This window comes from Notolepis coatsorum, assembly GCF_963971535.1.
Source record: "Notolepis coatsorum genome assembly, chromosome: 17".
Lineage (NCBI taxonomy): Eukaryota > Metazoa > Chordata > Actinopteri > Aulopiformes > Paralepididae > Notolepis > Notolepis coatsorum.
Window position 1 is genome coordinate 45966241 of NC_140181.1, and position 20273 is coordinate 45986513.

At 47.6% G+C, this 20273-nt stretch overlaps 1 protein-coding gene across 1 annotated transcript in view; it reads right to left on the reverse strand.

The window, feature by feature from the left end:
* Positions 1-20273, reverse strand: part of LOC311243900 (uncharacterized protein) — an 89133-nt gene that overhangs the window by 3758 nt on the left and 65102 nt on the right. Inside the window, exons 11-13 of the mRNA XM_084333282.1 lie at positions 7640-7711; positions 7428-7502; positions 4220-4531 (exon numbers count right to left, since the gene is read on the reverse strand). Of these exons, the coding sequence (XP_084189408.1) occupies positions 4227-4531; positions 7428-7502; positions 7640-7711 (452 nt within the window). The 3' untranslated portion in view covers positions 4220-4226. The remainder of the gene's footprint in view (positions 1-4219; positions 4532-7427; positions 7503-7639; positions 7712-20273) is intronic.

A 20273-nucleotide genomic window follows, 5' to 3' on the forward strand; every position in this document is an offset into this window, starting at 1 on the left:
ACGTGTAATAACGTTTGGACAGCGACGCCAAAATAATCACAATGCGGAAGTTCCGCAACGTGATTTAATTTTGCGGGAACCAGCAGAGCCCTGTTTATTAAAATATGAATCGAACAGAATTAAATTAGACGCCATAACGCACAATACTTAATACATTTTAATTAGTGTGATTTATATGGACTTTCTCATATCAGCTTGTGAGTGGGTTACTTCCATATAACCAAACCTTTTAATCAACTCCCTAGTTTCCGGTTAGGACATTTCACGTGAACGAATGACCCTCCACGTCAGAAGAACGAGCAGGGTTGCAATAACGGCCACATATCATAAACAAGCGATAAGCATACCCAAACATTGAAACATATATGCCTAAGAATATACAATACAAAAAAACGGCTAGAGGTAAATGCATGAGAAAACATGACAACATTTTACATAATTAAAGGTGCTATAGATAACATTGTATTTAATCATTTAAAACCAAAAGAAAGGTGTGGACTAAAATAATTGCTCTCCCCCCCCAAAACAATATTGATTCATTGATTTTCTGTTTTGTTTTTATAATATTTTTGTGGGTGTGACAACCCCATCCCTCTCCTACAGGTTGACTCTGGGATATACCTGGATATCTCCATTAACCTGTCTGTCATCCACAGCTTGGCAATCAGACACACCTATGCAGGTGTGTCAGGAGGAGGAGCTACACCTGTGTAAAAGGACTGGCTTCTCCATTGTCTGGCTGTCTCTCCTCCAAGCTGGTCCTGACATTTTGTTTGTTTAAATTGGTTTGGTTGTTTCTCATACTATCACTTACACGCACCACACACTGATTCACTCATGCACTCACTACATCACTGATATTACTGATCCATTCATTCTTTAAATTCTTTTGTTTGTAAATAGTTTAATAGTATAATTAAATCACTTTACTTAAAAAATCCTCAAGTACTTGTGTGGTCTCCCTTGTTTTGTCTGTACCTTGAGTTTGGTTCATGACAGTGGGTCCAAAATGAATGTTGTTTACACGTTGCATGCCTGCATCCCCTCCCTTCTTCCCATTCATTTCCCCATGTGGAATGCACCTGATTGGATCAATTACATGCTGGTGCATCTAGTGGCTGAATGTTATCTATAGCACCTTTAAGTGGCTGTAAAATGTATCATCATGCAGATTACACTATTGTATATTGTATTGCTGACTCTGACCCGCAACTCTCCTTTAATTCTCTGCAGAGGCACGGTGGTGTAGTGGTTAACACTGTCGCCTCACAGCAAGAAGGTCCAGGGTTCGATTCCCGCTTGGGGACCAGGCCCTCATTTATCAATGGTGCGTACGCACAGATATGTGCGTAACCCGTGAGTACGATAATTTCTAAGCAAAGTGTGTGACTTTATCAATTTGAACGTGTGCTTGACTTTGTGCGTATATCTACGCAGAGCTCCGACCTTGCGTACCTGGCGCCCGGTGGTAGAATATTATTATAGCAACGCGGAAATAAGCTTCCGTGCATTACTTCCAACACTGGCGCGTGTTCTGTATGAACCGTAATTCATTATAGTTAATTGTAAAATAGCGACAGTAGTGTAATTATAACGGGCTCACGCTCGAACAAGAGGTTGGCCTGCTTGTTTGGCACGAGGGGGGCAGACGCAGAACACCCACCTCCAAACGCGATTAAATATTGTTTAAAATAAAAAGCGAAATACTAATATTTTGTGTGTCATGTTTCCAAATAAGATTGGTCACAACGAAATGCTTTCTACTTCAATTTGTTGGTTAGAATAGATGACCTCCGTTGAAACTTCACTGAGACTAACAGTCTATTTGTGAGCTCCCGCACAGACGTAATAATAATAATAATAATAATAATAATAATAATAATAGCTTAATTTTATATAGCGCCTTTCAAGAGACCCAAGGTCGCTTTACATAGATAGGGGGGGGGGAAATAACAAAGTAACAAACATAGTGGACAGACACAACATATAAATATGATGGGATTCAAGTTCGCGTTTATTTTTTTTTTATCTACTTTTTCTCCCATTTTCTATTTTTCTCCCATCCCAATTTCGTATAGTCCAATTCTACCCTCCCCTGTCTCGAACGCTGTTAGGCCATGCCTCCCACAAGCCGGCTGCAATGTGGACTAAGCTTTACATCACGTGTCCCCTCCGGTACTCGAGGAAGCAACAGTCGCATCTTTTCACCTGCACAGTAGTGATGTGACGATTCATCGATTTGCATCGGTGCGCCGGCATACACGTTCACGATGTGAGTGCACCGGTGGAATTAGTGCGCATCGGAAAAATGTCAGGCTGAACTCGCGATGCATCTTGTTGTAGCGTCTTTGCATCGGTCAAAAACCGATGCATTTATATAATTTCCTCTCATCCACTTGTCAGCAGTGCACTGTGACTGCACACACAGCAGATACTATTGCTTTGCTACTACATAAGGCGAGAGCCGCGTCACAGTTATCAACAAACAGTGGAAGTCGAGGAGACATGCTAACGCTAGTAGCCTCTGGCTAACGCCAGTTAGCCGTTCAGCTAACGCTAAACTAGTGTCTAACTAACTAACTAAAGTGACTATGCAACACCAGTACCATTAGTGAGGAGGGGGGGGGGGGGGTATATTGAAGACGCTTGACAACAGGGGTTCAAAGATAACTTCACATTTATTGGTTATTCGTTTCTTAATTATATCGCTTCATGCAATCCATCCAGCCTGGCTCCGTGTTGTTGACATAATGCGGCTACGGTCGGAAAGTATAGACGCATCCTAGTGACCTAGTCTAGTGTGTGACATCATCAACTGTCGACGGCAGCTCAGACGGGGAGGGGCGCTCTCTCTCTCTCTCTCTCTCTCTCGTGTGTGTTTTTAGCTAAAGTGGATAGAAAAGACAGTTTATGCAAAAGTCTTCTTAGGCACCCAAGAGTTTTTATATAAATTGTCTTACAGTAGATTCTTTTATTTTTAATAATAATATAAGCTGCATATAAGGAATACAACCAAATCCTCTGTCATACCATAAAATTGTATCATTATTTTGCATCGTGTTGAATCGCATCGTATCGCCCCCCAAATCGCATTATGTTGAATCAAATCGTATCGAATCGTATCGTATCTCAACAGGGGGTGAATCATATCGCATCGCATCGCCCGGTGCTTCAAATGTATCGTTAATGTATCGTATCGTTGGCACCGTATCGAGATGCACATCGCATCGGCCTCAGTGAGGAGATGCACATCCCTACTGCACAGCGCGATCTCTCAGCGTCGGGGGTCTGCGTTTTTGGAGGGCACGCCGCCCCCGTCGCTTCCTGATTCTGCTGCGCAGGCGCACCAACCGACCTGTAGGAGTCGCTGTCCACAACGTCCGATCCCCACCCATCAGCTTCCCACCCCCTAACACTGCCAATTGTATTAGTATGAACGACCAGCCAAGCTGATAGCAATGCGGAGAGCTGGGCTCGAACCCAGCGTCTCCTGCATTGGTGGTGAGCGCCTTGCCCACAGCACCACCTAGCCGCCCAAGTTCACGTTTTTATTGATCACATAGGCTACATGGCACGGTCCATCGTGATATTGGAGATGGATCGAGCAATAGACTGTTACTGTACCACCTGTCAAAGCTCCATCACAAATTCAGTTATGTGAATAGAAAGGTTCTTGTATATGCTCTCGTATTATTGTTTATATAGGCTAACTAATACCGACATCAAAATAGATTGTATGTTATTAATTAAGGTTATTAATGACACCAATGGCAAACAGTGGTTAACGGTTTTTATTAGTGTTTGCGCTGCCAGGCAGCAATGGTCTTTAGGAAGTTGATAGACGTCTGTCAGCCTGTCGCGTATTTCTCCCAGGCGTTCGCTCGGCTTAGTCCATTTTTTCACATTTCATGGGGGTGTTTCATGACCATATATGGTTAATTACGGGCGGTTCTATTCATTTTATTCTGCACCTTTCTAAAAGCTCTGTGGAAGTATTATTTAGAAAAGAAAAATGATTATACAAATTAATGTTATCTATAGCACCTTTAAATGTTTCTCTTGGTATACTGTATCAGGTTTTACTATTGAGGAAATTCTCCTGATACCTACTATACCTTTTAGCATATAGTATTGGCCCTATATCCGACACCGATATCGGTGCATCCCTCATAAGATAATTGTACTGCTATAATACTAAATCTAAAGAGAACATTTGTACCTCTAGGTCACTCTGTATTCCATCTTAATTTATCTGCAGCATGGTGGTGGCCCATCTTCTTCAGAATCGCAATAGTGATAGACACAGCCCCCTCTTCGCAGTATCTGTCCACCATTGCATCCACTGTGTCGCGCCGATTCGCTCCCTCCATTAGGCCCCTGGGAATGGCTTCAAAACCCTCCAATGTTGAATGAGTGAGGAACCATTGGAATGTCTCCACGTGGTCACCAACTAGTCCCTCCAGTATAGCCAGGAGCCGCTGTGAGGTCATGTGATGAGCGGCGTCTCCTCCTCCCACGGCTGCCTGTCCACCTGGAGGGGAAGGGACAGAAACGGGGCATCAGACACGGAGAAACAGAGCCGGCTCAGACTCACATCATTTTATTGTCACAGCTTTTTTAACGCTTTCACTACCACACCACAAAGGGCTAACGCTAACCCTTTCACTACCGCACTACAGAAGGTTAACCCTTTCACTACCACAAAGGGCTAACCCTTTCACTACCACACTACAGAACGGTAACCCTTTCACTACCACACTACAAAGGGTTAACCCCTTCACTACAAAATGTTAACCCTTTCACTACAGAAGGTTGACCCTTTCACTACTACACTACAAAGGGTTAACCCCTTTACTACAAAATGTTAACCCTTCCACTACCACACTACAGAAGGTTAACCCTTTCACTACCACACTACAGGTTAAACACCTGCGCTGTGGTAGTGAAAGGGTTAAATGTACATATATTCAGAAAAACGTGAGATGCTTGTTTTTCCTGGCTCCTCAACCGTAGTAGTTTTGTAGACAACAATACACAACGATCTATACAAACTATACAATAATATGGGTATTTAAAGACTATTCTACCGTGTAAGTAGCAGCAGTGTGTGCGTGTAATCAGTGCTGTCTGGGAGAAATGCAAGGCCCTGTGCGAGATTTAAACGCGAGCCCCCCCCCCCCCCCTAAAAGGTAAAAAAATAAAAATAATAATATAATAAAAAAATTAAATGATAAATAGTTTTTTTGTGCATACAGTCAACGTATTCTTAAATAATAGCTGTTCTGAAGGGCCAGATTAACACTGAGAATCTACGTTTATTATTTTGTATAACTTGTATATTGTTTATATATATAAGCTATATACCTTTAAGCTTCCGTTTGAATCATAGTATTATTCGCTCGCCGCATTGGGCACCGCCCTTGACATTGGAGGCGCCAGCAGACGCGCCCCTCAGACAAGTTCAAAGACGTGTCCGGGCAAGTTCAGACATGCCCTTAGCAGGCGCATTGATTCCGGACAAGTAATTCGGTTGCGCTCTAGAAATCACTCTGAGTATATATATTGTAGAAGGCGCAAGCAGCCGTGGGAAGTGAAAGCAGAGAAACGAGAAGTAACCTAACCTAACAGCAGAACGAGTGAACATGTGAGCAGTGGAAGTAATGAGTCGGCAGTAGCAGAACAGGAGAAGCAGCCGAGCGAGATTGTAATACGTTCGGTACCGTTGTACACAGACCCACCCGCGGTGTATCGTTACGGATAGCTAGTAGCTACTTAGATACGACCATAATATTGTAGAACCATTATTGGCGCAGTATAGTGACTTGTGTAAGCGAAGTAACGTGGAGAAGCGCATAGTTAAGACCATCGGCGTTTGGATCTAACTACTCCCTGAAGACCATCATCGGGCTAGCTTCTAGTACAAACGAAGCTAGCTAGCTACCATCCCTGCCATCGGGCTTTGGATTAAGAGCTATTAACCCTGCCATCGGGCACTTGGATTACAAGGACTGGATCCGTACGAGACCCCCTTTTCTTCAGTGACCACAGGAGTATCCGACTATTCTTCAATTCCTCTGGAGCTTACAACTCCATGGGGGAAATCATCGTCTCCAGCTATCCCCCTCGCTTTGCCCTGTATCGCCTTCTCTCACTCCATGCAGAGCTCCGGTCGAGTATTCTTAACCTAGGAATTATTCATTCCCCTTGACTTTGATACTCTGACATTCTACTATCATTCTACTATTAAAGAGCAACGTAATAATTCAGTTGTATATTGATATTACTATTAAAATACTGTAAACTTGATATCCTTGTCCCCGTGCCGTCAATTGAGTGTCTGCCATATTTACCTAACTGTACTGTCTGGCAAGTAATAATATTTAGTAGTGGTTTAATCTAAACAATCTTTAATACAGTCCGGGTTTTGTAGCCCCTCAGCTACAATAGCGCTGCACGAGGCTGGGCATACAGTCAACGTATTCTTAAATAATAGCGCTGCCCGAGGCTGGGCATATGATACATGATTCTTTATTTTTTTTGGGCCTTGTGGTGTTCTTGTTTTGTTCTTGATTTGATGTGATGTTTCTTCTTGACTTGTTTGGGGAGGACGTGTACGGCCCATGGGGACATTGACGTGTGTTGTCGGGCCTTATAAATACATTTGATTTGATACAGTCAACGTATTCTTAAATAATAGCGCTGCCCGAGGCTTAGTGGCAATGCACCTTTACAGTCGTACACCTGGCAGTAACAGGGAAAATGCATAAAACACCCCTGGAACCTGCTAAACAAGCTTAAAGCCAGGTTAATTTTTCAAGCACGACATGCAGATTTGCAGTTTTGCCTTATTTGAATCAAACTCTATAAGCTTAGTACACACGTCACAAACTGCACGATGCAACACACCGAGTGAGAGTGAGAGAGAGAGAGAGAGAGAGACAGAGAGAGCGTGCGAGAGAGAGAGAACGCGCGAGAGCGCACGAGAGAGCGAGAGAGAGAGCAAGAGAGAGAGAGCGAGAGAGAGAGAGCAAGAGAGAGAGAGAACGCGCGAGAGCGCACGAGAGAGCGAGAGAGAGAGCAAGAGAGAGAGAGCGAGAGCAAGAGAGAGAGCAAGAGAGAGAGAGCGAGAGCAAGAGAGAGAGCGCGAGAGAGAGCGAGAGAGAGCAAGAGAGAGAGAGCGAAAGAGAGCAAGAGCGTGAGAGAGAGAGAGAGAGAGAGAGAGAGAGAGAGAGAGAGAGAGATAAGCATGTAAGCAAAACTAGATTTTAGGTCTGTGATGGAAAATGATTGTTAACACTTTGATCGCCATGGGTTAAATTCATAATTTACCATCCCTCGCCAGCTCTATTTGTTCTTTGACCGGGAGCTCTTTCAGTGGTCTCCTATCCACCCATCTCAAAACCGGAAGTCCGTTTGATCATTCTTACCAGATGGAACCGTACTGTCAGTCGTTCCCTCTGCAGCAGGAAGGCTGACTTTCCTCTTCGTATAACGCCTCTTCCCTGTATTGCAAGACGAGTGTTGGAATCATTTAAACAGCTATGGTTATTAGCATTATTATTATTATTATTATTATTATTATTATTATTATTATTATTATTATGGTAATTCTTGTGAACCAGATTTCATCTTCTCTTACCGGGAGTGGGGGTGTCTTTCACCGCCTCAGGGGGTGGAATGGTAAGTTTCCTCTTTCTGTAGCGTCGCTTTGCTGGTTGAAACGATAGAAAGTATGTGGTGTGAATCAGTAACAGTAATGGCAAAACTAAGCTCATACTGTCTGTTGTGAAGGGCCAGATTAAACCGAATATATATATTTATTTATATATATATTTAATTGTATTTGTATATTCTCTAATATTCCCTGATATCCCTTGTATATTCCTTGTACAATATGCATTGAATATCCATTCTAGCCTACTGAACATCCCATAATAGTCTCCATTCTACTATTGGTAGAGACCTTGGTGCCAGGCTGCCATACCCCCCAGACCCAGTTCAAACGTACCGCTCAACATGTACGAACAAGTCCTAGTTCCGCGTAGGAATCTGGCTACCGCACCACTAACGGTACTATTTGTTCATAGTGCGTATATATACTGCGCTACTAAAGTAGGACTTCCTTTTTCAGTCCAGTTTCTTACCCTCCAATAGAGTGACAGACGTAAAGCCTCCCCGCGACGCCACGTGTGGGAGTAAGGCCAAGTTCGGCCTACCATCGGTATTGAGACATCGTGTATATTAATATTTGAATAGTCATATTTGGCACTATATCGTCGAGTTGGACGTAGTCTATTAAGCTAATAATAGTCTGTTAATATATAGTGCTTCGTGCGGTGAGAATACTACCGTAGTCAGCACCCCATCGTTTCGGGCAGAAAACTGGCTGTTTATCCAGGATGATCGACCCCATGTGAGATTGCACCCGAGGAGCCCCAGAGCCGACGAGCGAGTGGACCTGTATACCGGATTATTCTACCGACGACAGCCCGCCTTCCCAGGCACGGATTATGCTTTGTATACGTTGATTATTCCATGGATAAAGACCCCCGACACTGCCGTGTGTTGGAACCCCCCCCCCTGGAGAGGACGCAAGGTGAGGAGACGCTCTGCAAGACGAGGTCGCTTCACGTCTCTCCCCCGTGGACCGGAGAGAGCCGGCTCACAGAGAGTCCACCTGCTTTCATCTGTGGTCCAAGGATCGCCGGCGCATTGAACGGCACTACAGTGGGTTCACCTGGGATACCCTTGGCCGGATGAGGCAGCCGGACTCTACCCCCCCCCCCCCCCCTTCCTACTCCTGTCGGCTTACAAGCGACCGGATTAACCCCCCCTAGTGTATCCAGTCTATAATCATTAAAGTATCATTGCTGTTATTCCTTAAACTATTCCAGGTCGTATATGTACCACCTGCGCCTTCAGAGATTGGACATTCTCTATTGATATACCGACGAATACTCTTGCCATAAAAGTGCATACTAATTCCCATTCATAAATGTGATTGATTTGATTAAGTGCTTGCTCTACACACCATCGCTGTGTAGAAATAAAGACCTATTTCTAATTCGTACATTTGTGTTGGATCCGTTTCATCTACGTGACAGTGTTCATCATAATATATTTATGCCGAGTACTGGGTGGCCGAATATTAAGTACAAAGGTAGTGGTAGTAAGTATCATATCTAGTAATACAGTCAGGGAATTGTACCCCTCAGTTACAATTGGTCCTTCGAGCCGGAGGGTAATTAGTGTAATATTAATATAGTGTTATTAATATTGAAATGGCCTATGATGAACACTCCACGAAACGATCCTCCTAACCAACGCCCGCAGCGCGAACGACGGCTCCCTCAGTACTTAGAGGCTTACGCTGTCAGTCAACAACCTAGTCTTCTACTAACAGTAAACGCGGTAAAACTAGAAAGTAAAAGTATGTCTAACCCCAACGCCCAGACTACCCCGACCATAGAGGCCCCTACGGGCTCTAATGTAACTGACCAAGTTCACGGTGGGGACCAGTGGGAACCAGACATGACTTCACACCCCGCCAGTACTGAAGAAGTAGTCCCCGATGAGTCCCGGGAGGAATACAACGCTACAGAGAGAGAACTCGGCACGGAAGAAGACGGGGAGAGCACCGTGGAGATAGAGCTCCAAGGCTCCGCAAGGAGTACCCCGAGGGAAGGCTCCCCTATACAACCGCCTTCTCCCAGCGAGGCAGAGAGGACCCTACAGCAGGCCTTCCTCATCAGCCTGAACGCCGCTGCTGAACGCGACCGACTGCAGATCCAGCAGCGGAGCGAAGAAGAGCATATACGTCTAGAAATAAGACGCATTCAGAGGGAAGAGAATGTGGCCCGAGACCGAGCAGACAGCCAGCGAGCAGCTGCTGGTGCTCTACGGGACGCAGAGCGCGACAGACAGCAAGCGCAACTAATAGAACAGCTGATCAGACGGACAACACCCTCTCCCTCCGCCAGAGGCTCCAGGAACTCGTCTAGACACACCTCCAGGGCGGCATCCCCTAGCCGAGTAAACAACCCTGAACTTGACCAACAGACGAGGTCTATACCCCCCACAGACCACCTCCCCCCACCGGTCCAAGCGAGACCTAGCAACCGGGAAGGAGCAGCATATCCTGTGGAGAGGCTAAACCAGAGACTACAAGCACTGGATGACCTAACTGAAGACGAAGAGGAAGAGGAGGAGAACCACGCCCGACGACAGCACAGTACTCTACCGGACCAGGAGGTCCGGTACAGCCCAGGCTATACTCCCGCGGAGCTGCGCTACAGACCCCCGACTCTATACCCGGGTGAGCACGACGCACGACCCGCACCGAGGAACAGCACCTGGACAAGCGGGCCATGGTACACTGCCGGTACCAGCCCATACCAAGGAGCGGGAGGAGACTCGCCTAGGAGGCCTCTCCCCCAACGCTCGCCGATGTATCCACAGTCAGCGTCATACATTGGCATGCCTATGGTACCCGACTTCACCCAAGAGAACCGGGCCCAGTATACAGAACTCCGCATGTGTCTGGAGACCATGTTGGTGGATGTATTGGATGAACGCCATAAATACGCCATCCTACTGAAGCACTTAAAGGTACCCCGCGCACATAATATAGTGCTCGCCTACGCGACTTCCACCACCCCATACACAGCAGCGCTGGTAGCATTGGACCAGAGGTATGGGCGCATATGGGATTACGTGATCCAGGAGATCCGACACATCGACCGCTTACCCCCAGCAATAGACAATCGAGCACTGGACGACCTGTCCATCAGCGTGCAGTCCCTGGTAGGGATGTTGGGAGCGCAGAGAGAGAAGGGGAGGCATGAACTTTACGCCAACTCAAATGTGGAAAGGATCTTGGAGAAGCTGCCGCCCGCTCGACAGGAGCGTTTTAGGCGGCAGAGAGACCACCGAGACCCGAATGGCCCCGAACCGAACCTCCTCGATCTAGCAGACTTCCTGGCGAGAGAAGTCAGCAGCCTACGGCTAGATACATTCGGACGGAGCACCCCTGGCTCCAGAGAAGGAACCAGACGACTAAATGATGGAAGAAGATCGGTGACTGTGATGCACCAATCGGAGTCAGTACCGAGCAGCAGGAGCCACAGTACCCCCTCCAGAACGGAGAAGTGGAAGATAGTGTGCCCCTACTGTGAGAAAGAACACTGGCTAGCGCAATGTGACTCCTTCCCCAAGCTGAACGCGGAGGAAGCAAGTCAATGGATAAAGTCCAACAAGCGCTGTTTTCGCTGTGCGCGCTCACACATGGCAGCCGAATGCCGCTTAAAGAAAAGGTGCACCAAGTGCGATGGAGCCCATCTGGACATACTTCACGACAGTAACAGACGGCGCCCTTCACCCGCACCATCCAGCAGCAAAGCGAGCGTCATGTACATCGATCCCGCCAGCAGCAGTGGAGCCCGAGTACTCCTAAAAGTAGTGCGTGTGACACTAAGCTACCAGAATAAAGTCCTGGACACTTACGCCGTCCTCGATGACGGGTCAGAGAAGACCCTTCTGCTCGCCTCCGCTGCGGCCCAGCTAGGGCTGCGGGGAAGCGAAACCCAAATGACAATTCGGACAATAAGACGAGATTTGAAGACGATAAAGGGCGAGAATGTCTCATTCTCTATCGCAGCAAGCGGCCAGCCTGAGCGACGGTACCAGATTACAGACGCTTTCACCAGCCAAGAAATAGGACTGTCGCGGTACACATACCCCGTCGCCAAGCTGATGGAGAAATATGCACATCTGCGCAAGTTACCGATCCCGCTCATAGACAATGCTATGCCGACCCTGTTGATAGGCTCCGACCATGCAGACCTCATTGTCCCGATAGACCGGGTTCATACCGGACCCCGAGGCTGTCATGCAGCAGTCGAGACCCGTTTGGGATGGACTCTCCAAGGCCCGCTCGCCAAATCTCTCAACCGAAGTACAGCCACTAGATGTCTCCACTCCCGAGTCACGGAGGGAGAAACCGCACTCCTGCAACACGTAGAGCGGCTATGAACCTTGGAACAAATGCCCTTTAAGAACGGAAAGAAAGACATTCGCTCTAAAGATGACATTTACGCCATTCACCTCCTCGAGACAGGGACCAAGAGAGTCCCGGTCAACGGCGTGTTGAGATACGCCACGCCACTCCTGCGGCGAGAAGGAATGCCTACTTTCCACGCCAAGACAGACGCCACAGAACGGTACCTGCTGAACACGGAGCGGCGCTTAGCCAAGAACCCCGCCCAAGAGAGTGTATACCGCGCTGAGATTGAGAAGCTCATCACAGCGGGACACGTCACAAAGATGGACATAAAAGAGGCTGACCAGACCACTGAATCGTGGTACGTGCCTCACCACAAGGTCCATCACAACGGTAAAGACCGCATAGTATTTAACTGCAGCTACCAGATCGGATCCCAAAATCTGAATAAAGAGTTACTGCCCGGTCCCACACTCGGCCCCTCCCTACTCTGCGTTCTACTCCGCTTCCGCCAGGAAAAGGTGGCCATCAGCGGGGACATTAAAGGAATGTTCCTGCAGGTGAGATTAGTAGAGGAGGACAAGCCCCTGTTACGGTTCCTATGGAGAGAGAAGCCAGGAGATGAGCACCCAGCCATCTACCAATGGGAAGTCCTCCCCTTCGGAACGACGTGCAGCCCCTGCTGTGCTACATTTGCACTACAGAAACATGTAGCAGAGGACCCCGCAGCGGACGAAGAGGTCCGACACAGCGTAAAGAACAGCTTCTACGTAGACAACTGTCTACAAAGCCTTTCAACCCAGGAAGAAGCCGAGGCTCTCCTGATTAAACTCTGCGCCTCATTGATCAAAGGCGGCTTTGATCTCAGGCAGTGGGCCAGCAGCGATCCGCAAGTACTGCGCAGCCTCTCCTCCGAGGACAAGGCAGCCAGCAGCGAGACCTGGATGGCTACAATCCCGGGAGAAGCCCAGGAGATGACCCTGGGATTGGTGTGGCGATTCAAAACAGATTCGCTTCACTACAGACACAAGCCCCTGACTACGGCGCAGGGAAGGCCGGCGGCGGCGCCGACCACCAGACGGAGTGTGTACACAACACTCGCCCGACAATATGACCCGCTAGGATGTATTCTACCGTACACCACCAGGGCAAAAATGATTGTACGAGCATTGTGGGACAAGGACCAGGGCTGGGACGACCCCATTCCCGCACACCTTGCATCCACCTGGAGAGAGTGGGAGATGGAGCTCCACTCACTCCCAGGCGTTAATATGCGCCGAAGCTACTTCCCACCCACGGTGAGGCCAGAGACATGTAAAATGGACTTACACGTCTTCAGTGACGCCTCAGAGGTCGCATACGGATCAGTAGCCTACTTGCGGGCCCAAGAAAAGGGGGGAGAGATCTACACAGCATTTGTCCTCGCCCGCTCGAGAATAGCCCCACGCAAGCAACAATCTATCCCACGCCTAGAGCTCTGCGCAGCCCTAGCCGGAGCGCACCTAGCCACGCTCATCCAACGTGAGCTCACCATACCGGTGTCTAGAACAATCCTGTGGTCAGATTCCACGACAGTACTCGCCTGGATCAAATCGGACTCATGCAAGTACAAAGTCTTCGTGGGAGTCAGAGTCACCGAGATTCAAGACTTAACCGAAGAGTTAACCGGAGAAACAGAGTGGCGCTACGTTGATACAAAACAGAACCCAGCTGACGTCATCACCCGGGGAATGCCCCTAGATGACCTCACCCGTCACAATGCTTACAGTGACGGCCCCGCATTCCTAAGACTCCCGGAAGGACAGTGGCCCATGCCTATCCCGAGGGAAGCAAGTCCAGAGGAGGTGGAAAATAAGAAGTCTGTGTTCTGTGGATTGAGCACCGTAGCCTCCACCGACCCTAACATAGACGATTGCACGTCCATAGAGAGTGCACAACAAAGGACATTCCTGCGGCACCACCCGGAGTGTAAGTCCCCCGCTGAAATGTCAGCAGCTAACTACGAGGAAGCAGAATTGCTTCTACTGCAGCGAGCCCAGAGAGACTCGTTCCCCGATGAATTGGCCTGTCTACAGGGAGGAAAGCCCGTCCCATCCGACAGCAGATTAATTCATCTGGCCCCCGAGAGCGACGCTCATACCCTCATCAGAGTGGGTGGTCGCCTACGCAGAGCCCCCAATCTACCGGATGACATTAAATACCCGATCGTATTGAACAGCCGACACAAGGTCACAGAGCTGATTATAAAGAAATACGATGAGGATGTACATCACGCAGGAGCAGAAAGAGTCTTCGCGGAAATCAGACGTCGTTACTGGATCCTACAAGGAAGAGAGGCGGTACGACGCTTCCAGCGAACATGTCTAGACTGCCGCAAGTGGCGCGCGCAGCCCCGCATACCAAGGATGGCTGACCTTCCTCCATGTCGCCTCCGAATCGGTGACAAGCCATTCCACTCAACGGGTATGGACTGCTTTGGCCCGCTGCACATAAAGAAAGGAAGAGGAACCGAGAAGCGGTGGGGTATTGTATTCAAATGCATGACCACCAGAGCGATACACATCGAGCTTCTCCCGACCATGAGCACAGACTCATTCCTTATGGCCTTCCGTAGATTCACATCACGGAAAGGAAGACCGTCTACCCTATTGTCCGATCATGGGACAAACTTCAAAGGCGGCGAAAGAGAGCTGAGAGAGAGCTTCCAAGCTATGGGCCCAGAACTTAAGACCCACCTCGCTCCAGCACAGGTTGATTTCCAATTCAACCCCCCAAACGCACCCCACTTCGGTGGCACTTGGGAACGAGAAGTGCGCTCCATAAAGACAGCCCTGTACGCAGTACTTGGGGCCCAGACTGTGGCGGAAGAAGTCCTAATGACAGTCCTCACGGAGATTGAGGGAGTACTTAACTCGAAGCCCCTCGGATATGTCTCCAGTGATGTGGCGGATATCGACCCAGTTACCCCCAACACACTCCTGATGGGGCGGCTAGATCCTGCGTTACCCCAGACAATGTACCGGCCTGAAGAAGCGAACGGCCGACGAATGTGGAGGTACAGCCAAGTATTAGCCGACAAGTTTTGGAGCAGTTTCCTACTGCACTACCTACCGTCTCTACAGACCCGCCAGAAGTGGGTAAAGGAGAGAGACAATTTGACAGAAGGAACAGTCGTCATGATTATTGATCAATCACTGCCCAGAGCTATGTGGCCGGCCGGCCGCGTAAGCAAAGTGATCACCGGTGCCGACGGCAAGGTCCGAGTAGCTGAAGTGCTTGTCCAGGGTCGCACTTACACCCGTCCCGTGGCGAGGCTCATAGAACTGCCCCGACTCCCAGACACAATCGATGATGACCATGACCCTATAACCCTATGACTTTGTGAAGTTGACTGACCCCTACAGCAAACCCTTATGTGTAAATAGACAACGCGATTAATCTGTCTCTGCTTAACTGATTAGGTCTGGGACCAATCAGGGGGTGGCTGTTGTGAAGGGCCAGATTAAACCGAATATATATATTTATTTATATATATATATTTAATTGTATTTGTATATTCTCTAATATTCCCTGATATCCCTTGTATATTCCTTGTACAATATGCATTGAATATCCATTCTAGCCTACTGAACATCCCATAATAGTCTCCATTCTACTATTGGTCGAGACCTTGGTGCCAGGCTGCCATACCCCCCAGACCCAGTTCAAACGTACCGCTCAACATGTACGAACAAGTCCTAGTTCCGCGTAGGAATCTGGCTACCGCACCACTAATGGGACTATTTGTTCATAGTGCGTATATATACTGCGCTACTAAAGTAGGACTTCCTTTTCAGTCCAGTTTCTTACCCTCCAATAGAGTGACAGACGTAAAGCCTCCCCGCGACGCCACGTGTGGGAGTAAGGCCAAGTTCGGCCTACCATCGGTATTGAGACATCGTGTATATTAATATTTGAATAGTCATATTTGGCACTATATCGTCGAGTTGGACGTAGTCTATTAAGCTAATAATAGTCTGTTAATATATAGTGCTTCGTGCGGTGAGAATACTACCGTAGTCAGCACCCCATCGTTTCGGGCAGAAAACTGGCTGTTTATCCAGGATGATCGACCCCATGTGAGATTGCACCCGAGGAGCCCCAGAGCCGACGAGCGAGTGGACCTGTATACCGGATTATTCTACCGACGACAGCCCGCCTTCCCAGGCACGGATTATGCTTTGTATACGTTGATTATTCCATGGATAAAGACCCCCGACACTGCCGTGTGTTGGAACCCCCCCCCCTGGAGAGGACGCAAGGTGAGGAGACGCTCTGCAAGACGAGGTCGCTTCACGTCTCTCCCCCGTGGACCGGAGAGAGCCGGCTCACAGAGAGTCCACCTGCTTTCATCTGTGGTCCAAGGATCGCCGGCGCATTGAACGGCACTACAGTGGGTTCACCTGGGATACCCTTGGCCGGATGAGGCAGCCGGACTCTACCCCCCCCCCCCTTCCTACTCCTGTCGGCTTACAAGCGACCGGATTAACCCCCCCTAGTGTATCCAGTCTATAATCATTAAAGTATCATTGCTGTTATTCCTTAAACTATTCCAGGTCGTATATGTACCACCTGCGCCTTCAGAGATTGGACATTCTCTATTGATATACCGACGAATACTCTTGCCATAAAAGTGCATACTAATTCCCATTCATAAATGTGATTGATTTGATTAAGTGCTTGCTCTACACACCATCGCTGTGTAGAAATAAAGACCTATTTCTAATTCGTACATTTGTGTTGGATCCGTTTCATCTACGTGACAGTGTTCATCATAATATATTTATGCCGAGTACTGGGTGGCCGAATATTAAGTACAAAGGTAGTGGTAGTAAGTATCATATCTAGTAATACAGTCAGGGAATTGTACCCCTCAGTTACACTGTCCTATAACTTTATCTTCTTATCAGGAGGGACAATGTTCAAGTCCAATTCCCATTCTCCCACTCAGCAAAAACATATTTGGGGGGGGGGGGGGGGGGGGGACGAGCCTTTCTACTATGAAACCAAGAATATGTGACAAGAATATAGATGCCAGTTTCCTCTCTGCGCGTTCAGTAGAAAGCTATCCGGCTGCAAGCTAGCCTAGCTCAGCACAAATGAATGGAAGCAGGTATGGATCAGCTGATTCCGGACAAGTAATTCGGTTGCGCTCTAGAAATCACTCTGAGTATATATATTGTAGAAGGCGCAAGCAGCCGTGGGAAGTGAAAGCAGAGAAACGAGAAGTAACCTAACCTAACAGCAGAACGAGTGAACATGTGAGCAGTGGAAGTAATGAGTCGGCAGTAGCAGAACAGGAGAAGCAGCCGAGCGAGATTGTAATACATTCGGTACCGTTGTACACAGACCCACCCGCGGTGTATCGTTACGGATAGCTAGTAGCTACTTAGATACGACCATAATATTGTAGAACCATTATTGGCGCAGTATAGTGACTTGTGTAAGCGAAGTAACATGGAGAAGCGCATAGTTAAGACCATCGGCGTTTGGATCTAACTACTCCCTGAAGACCATCATCGGGCTAGCTTCTAGTACAAACGAAGCTAGCTAGCTACCATCCCTGCCATCGGGCTTTGGATTAAGAGCTATTAACCCTGCCATCGGGCACTTGGATTACAAGGACTGGATCCGTACGAGACCCCCTTTTCTTCAGTGACCACAGGAGTATCCGACTATTCTTCAATTCCTCTGGAGCTTACAACTCCATGGGGGAAATCATCGTCTCCAGCTATCCCCCTCGCTTTGCCCTGTATCGCCTTCTCTCACTCCATGCAGAGCTCCGGTCGAGTATTCTTAACCTAGGAATTATTCATTCCCCTTGACTTTGATACTCTGACATTCTACTATCATTCTACTATTAAAGAGCAACGTAATAATTCAGTTGTATATTGATATTACTATTAAAATACTGTAAACTTGATATCCTTGTCCCCGTGCCGTCAATTGAGTGTCTGCCATATTTACCTAACTGTACTGTCTGGCAAGTAATAATATTTAGTAGTGGTTTAATCTAAACAATCTTTAATACAGTCCGGGTTTTGTAGCCCCTCAGCTACAATAGCGCTGCACGAGGCTGGGCATACAGTCAACGTATTCTTAAATAATAGCGCTGCCCGAGGCTGGGCATATGATACATGATTCTTTATTTTTTTTGGACCTTGTGGTGTTCTTGTTTTGTTCTTGATTTGATGTGATGTTTCTTCTTGACTTGTTTGGGGAGGACGTGTACGGCCCATGGGGACATTGACGTGTGTTGTCGGGCCTTATAAATACATTTGATTTGATACAGTCAACGTATTCTTAAATAATAGCGCTGCCCGAGGCTTAGTGGCAATGCACCTTTACAGTCGTACACCTGGCAGTAACAGGGAAAATGCATAAAACACCCCTGGAACCTGCTAAACAAGCTTAAAGCCAGGTTAATTTTTCAAGCACGACATGCAGATTTGCAGTTTTGCCTTATTTGAATCAAACTCTATAAGCTTAGTACACACGTCACAAACTGCACGATGCAACACACCGAGTGAGAGTGAGAGAGAGAGAGAGAGAGACAGAGAGAGCGTGCGAGAGAGAGAGAACGCGCGAGAGCGCACGAGAGAGCGAGAGAGAGAGCAAGAGAGAGAGAGCGAGAGAGAGAGAGAGCAAGAGAGAGAGAGAACGCGCGAGAGCGCACGAGAGAGCGAGAGAGAGAGCAAGAGAGAGAGAGCGAGAGCAAGAGAGAGAGCAAGAGAGAGAGAGCAAGAGCAAGAGAGAGAGCGCGAGAGAGAGAGCGAGAGAGAGCAAGAGAGAGAGAGCGAAAGAGAGCAAGAGCGTGAGAGAGAGAGAGAGAGAGAGAGAGAGAGAGAGAGAGAGAGAGAGAGAGAGCGAGAGCAAGAGAGAGAGCAAGAGAGAGAGAGCGAGAGCAAGAGAGAGAGCGCGAGAGAGAGAGCGAGAGAGAGCAAGAGAGAGAGAGCGAAAGAGAGCAAGAGCGTGAGAGAGAGAGAGAGAGAGAGAGAGAGAGAGAGAGAGAGAGAGAGAGAGAGAGAGAGAGAGAGAGAGAGAGATATAAGCATTTAAGCAAAACTAGATTTTAGGTCTGTGATGGAAAATGATTGTTAACACTTTGATCGCCATGGGTTAAATTCATAATTTACCATCCCTCGCCAGCTCTATTTGTCTATGGAGAAGTTCCCCTTCTTTGCAGGGCTATAACTTTTTAAATTCTATTGCTACATTGCCATTATTATGGCCCATTCAATGTCCTATATGTATTGTTCAGGGTGTAGCAACGTTAAACTTTTTCATTCACATATTCATACTAAAATATGGTCTAAAGTATAAGTATGTTTTTATCGTTTTCTGCAGCTTTCTTCAGAACGTGATTTATAGCCCTAAATGCATTATATTGATGATGAAATACAGTTTGGTAGCGATCGGCGCGAGATGAAAAATTTCAACTGGACGTACTTCTAGAATGATCTACGTATGATCTGATGATGACCGGATGGGCGGGGGATCGTTTATAATTCCGTGGGCAACATTAGATGATTCATCCAGAGTGGGTCATATGTTCATCATAGCAGTTTATATTGAACACGTTAGAATATAACGCTGAATCTTACCGTATGTTCCTCGCGCCGTTGGACGATCAGCGTGGAGTAGACCGTTTTCGATTATGGGATGTAGAAATGCCCGATCCATTTCCAGGTTGTATAATAGTATATACGTCCAAATAACGTTGTTTATTGAGTTAGGGCGAGCGATCTATTATCCAGTGTTTCAAGATGGAGTCGCGGGAGCTATAGAGAGTGGCCGGACCACATTTGCATGAGTACTACTGGTTCAAAGGTTAATATCCGGTTGGCAATCTGCCGATCGGCCACCAGATGGCGCTCTTGAACCGCTAGAGAGTTGAGAGGAGATCACACTTGTGTCTCAGGGCCCCGGAAAGGAAATATGATTTCGATGACAGATTTTTGAAATATTGACATCAAAGACGAGTTAAGGCGTCCTCGGCGGAATGAGCATGGCGGGGAATGACGAGTCCGGCGTTTTCGGCGGTTAAAGTGTTAACATTCTATTTATTTTTATTTAAAAAAAAAAATTATTTATTTTTTTTTTTGCGAGGCCCCCCTTCTTTCTCGCAAGGCCCTGTGCGACCGCACTGCTCGCACTCTACATTCTGACAGCCATCACCGATACAGAGCGTCTGGTCAGTAACATGGGTCTCCCAGTCCCTCAGCTCTGCAGTAAA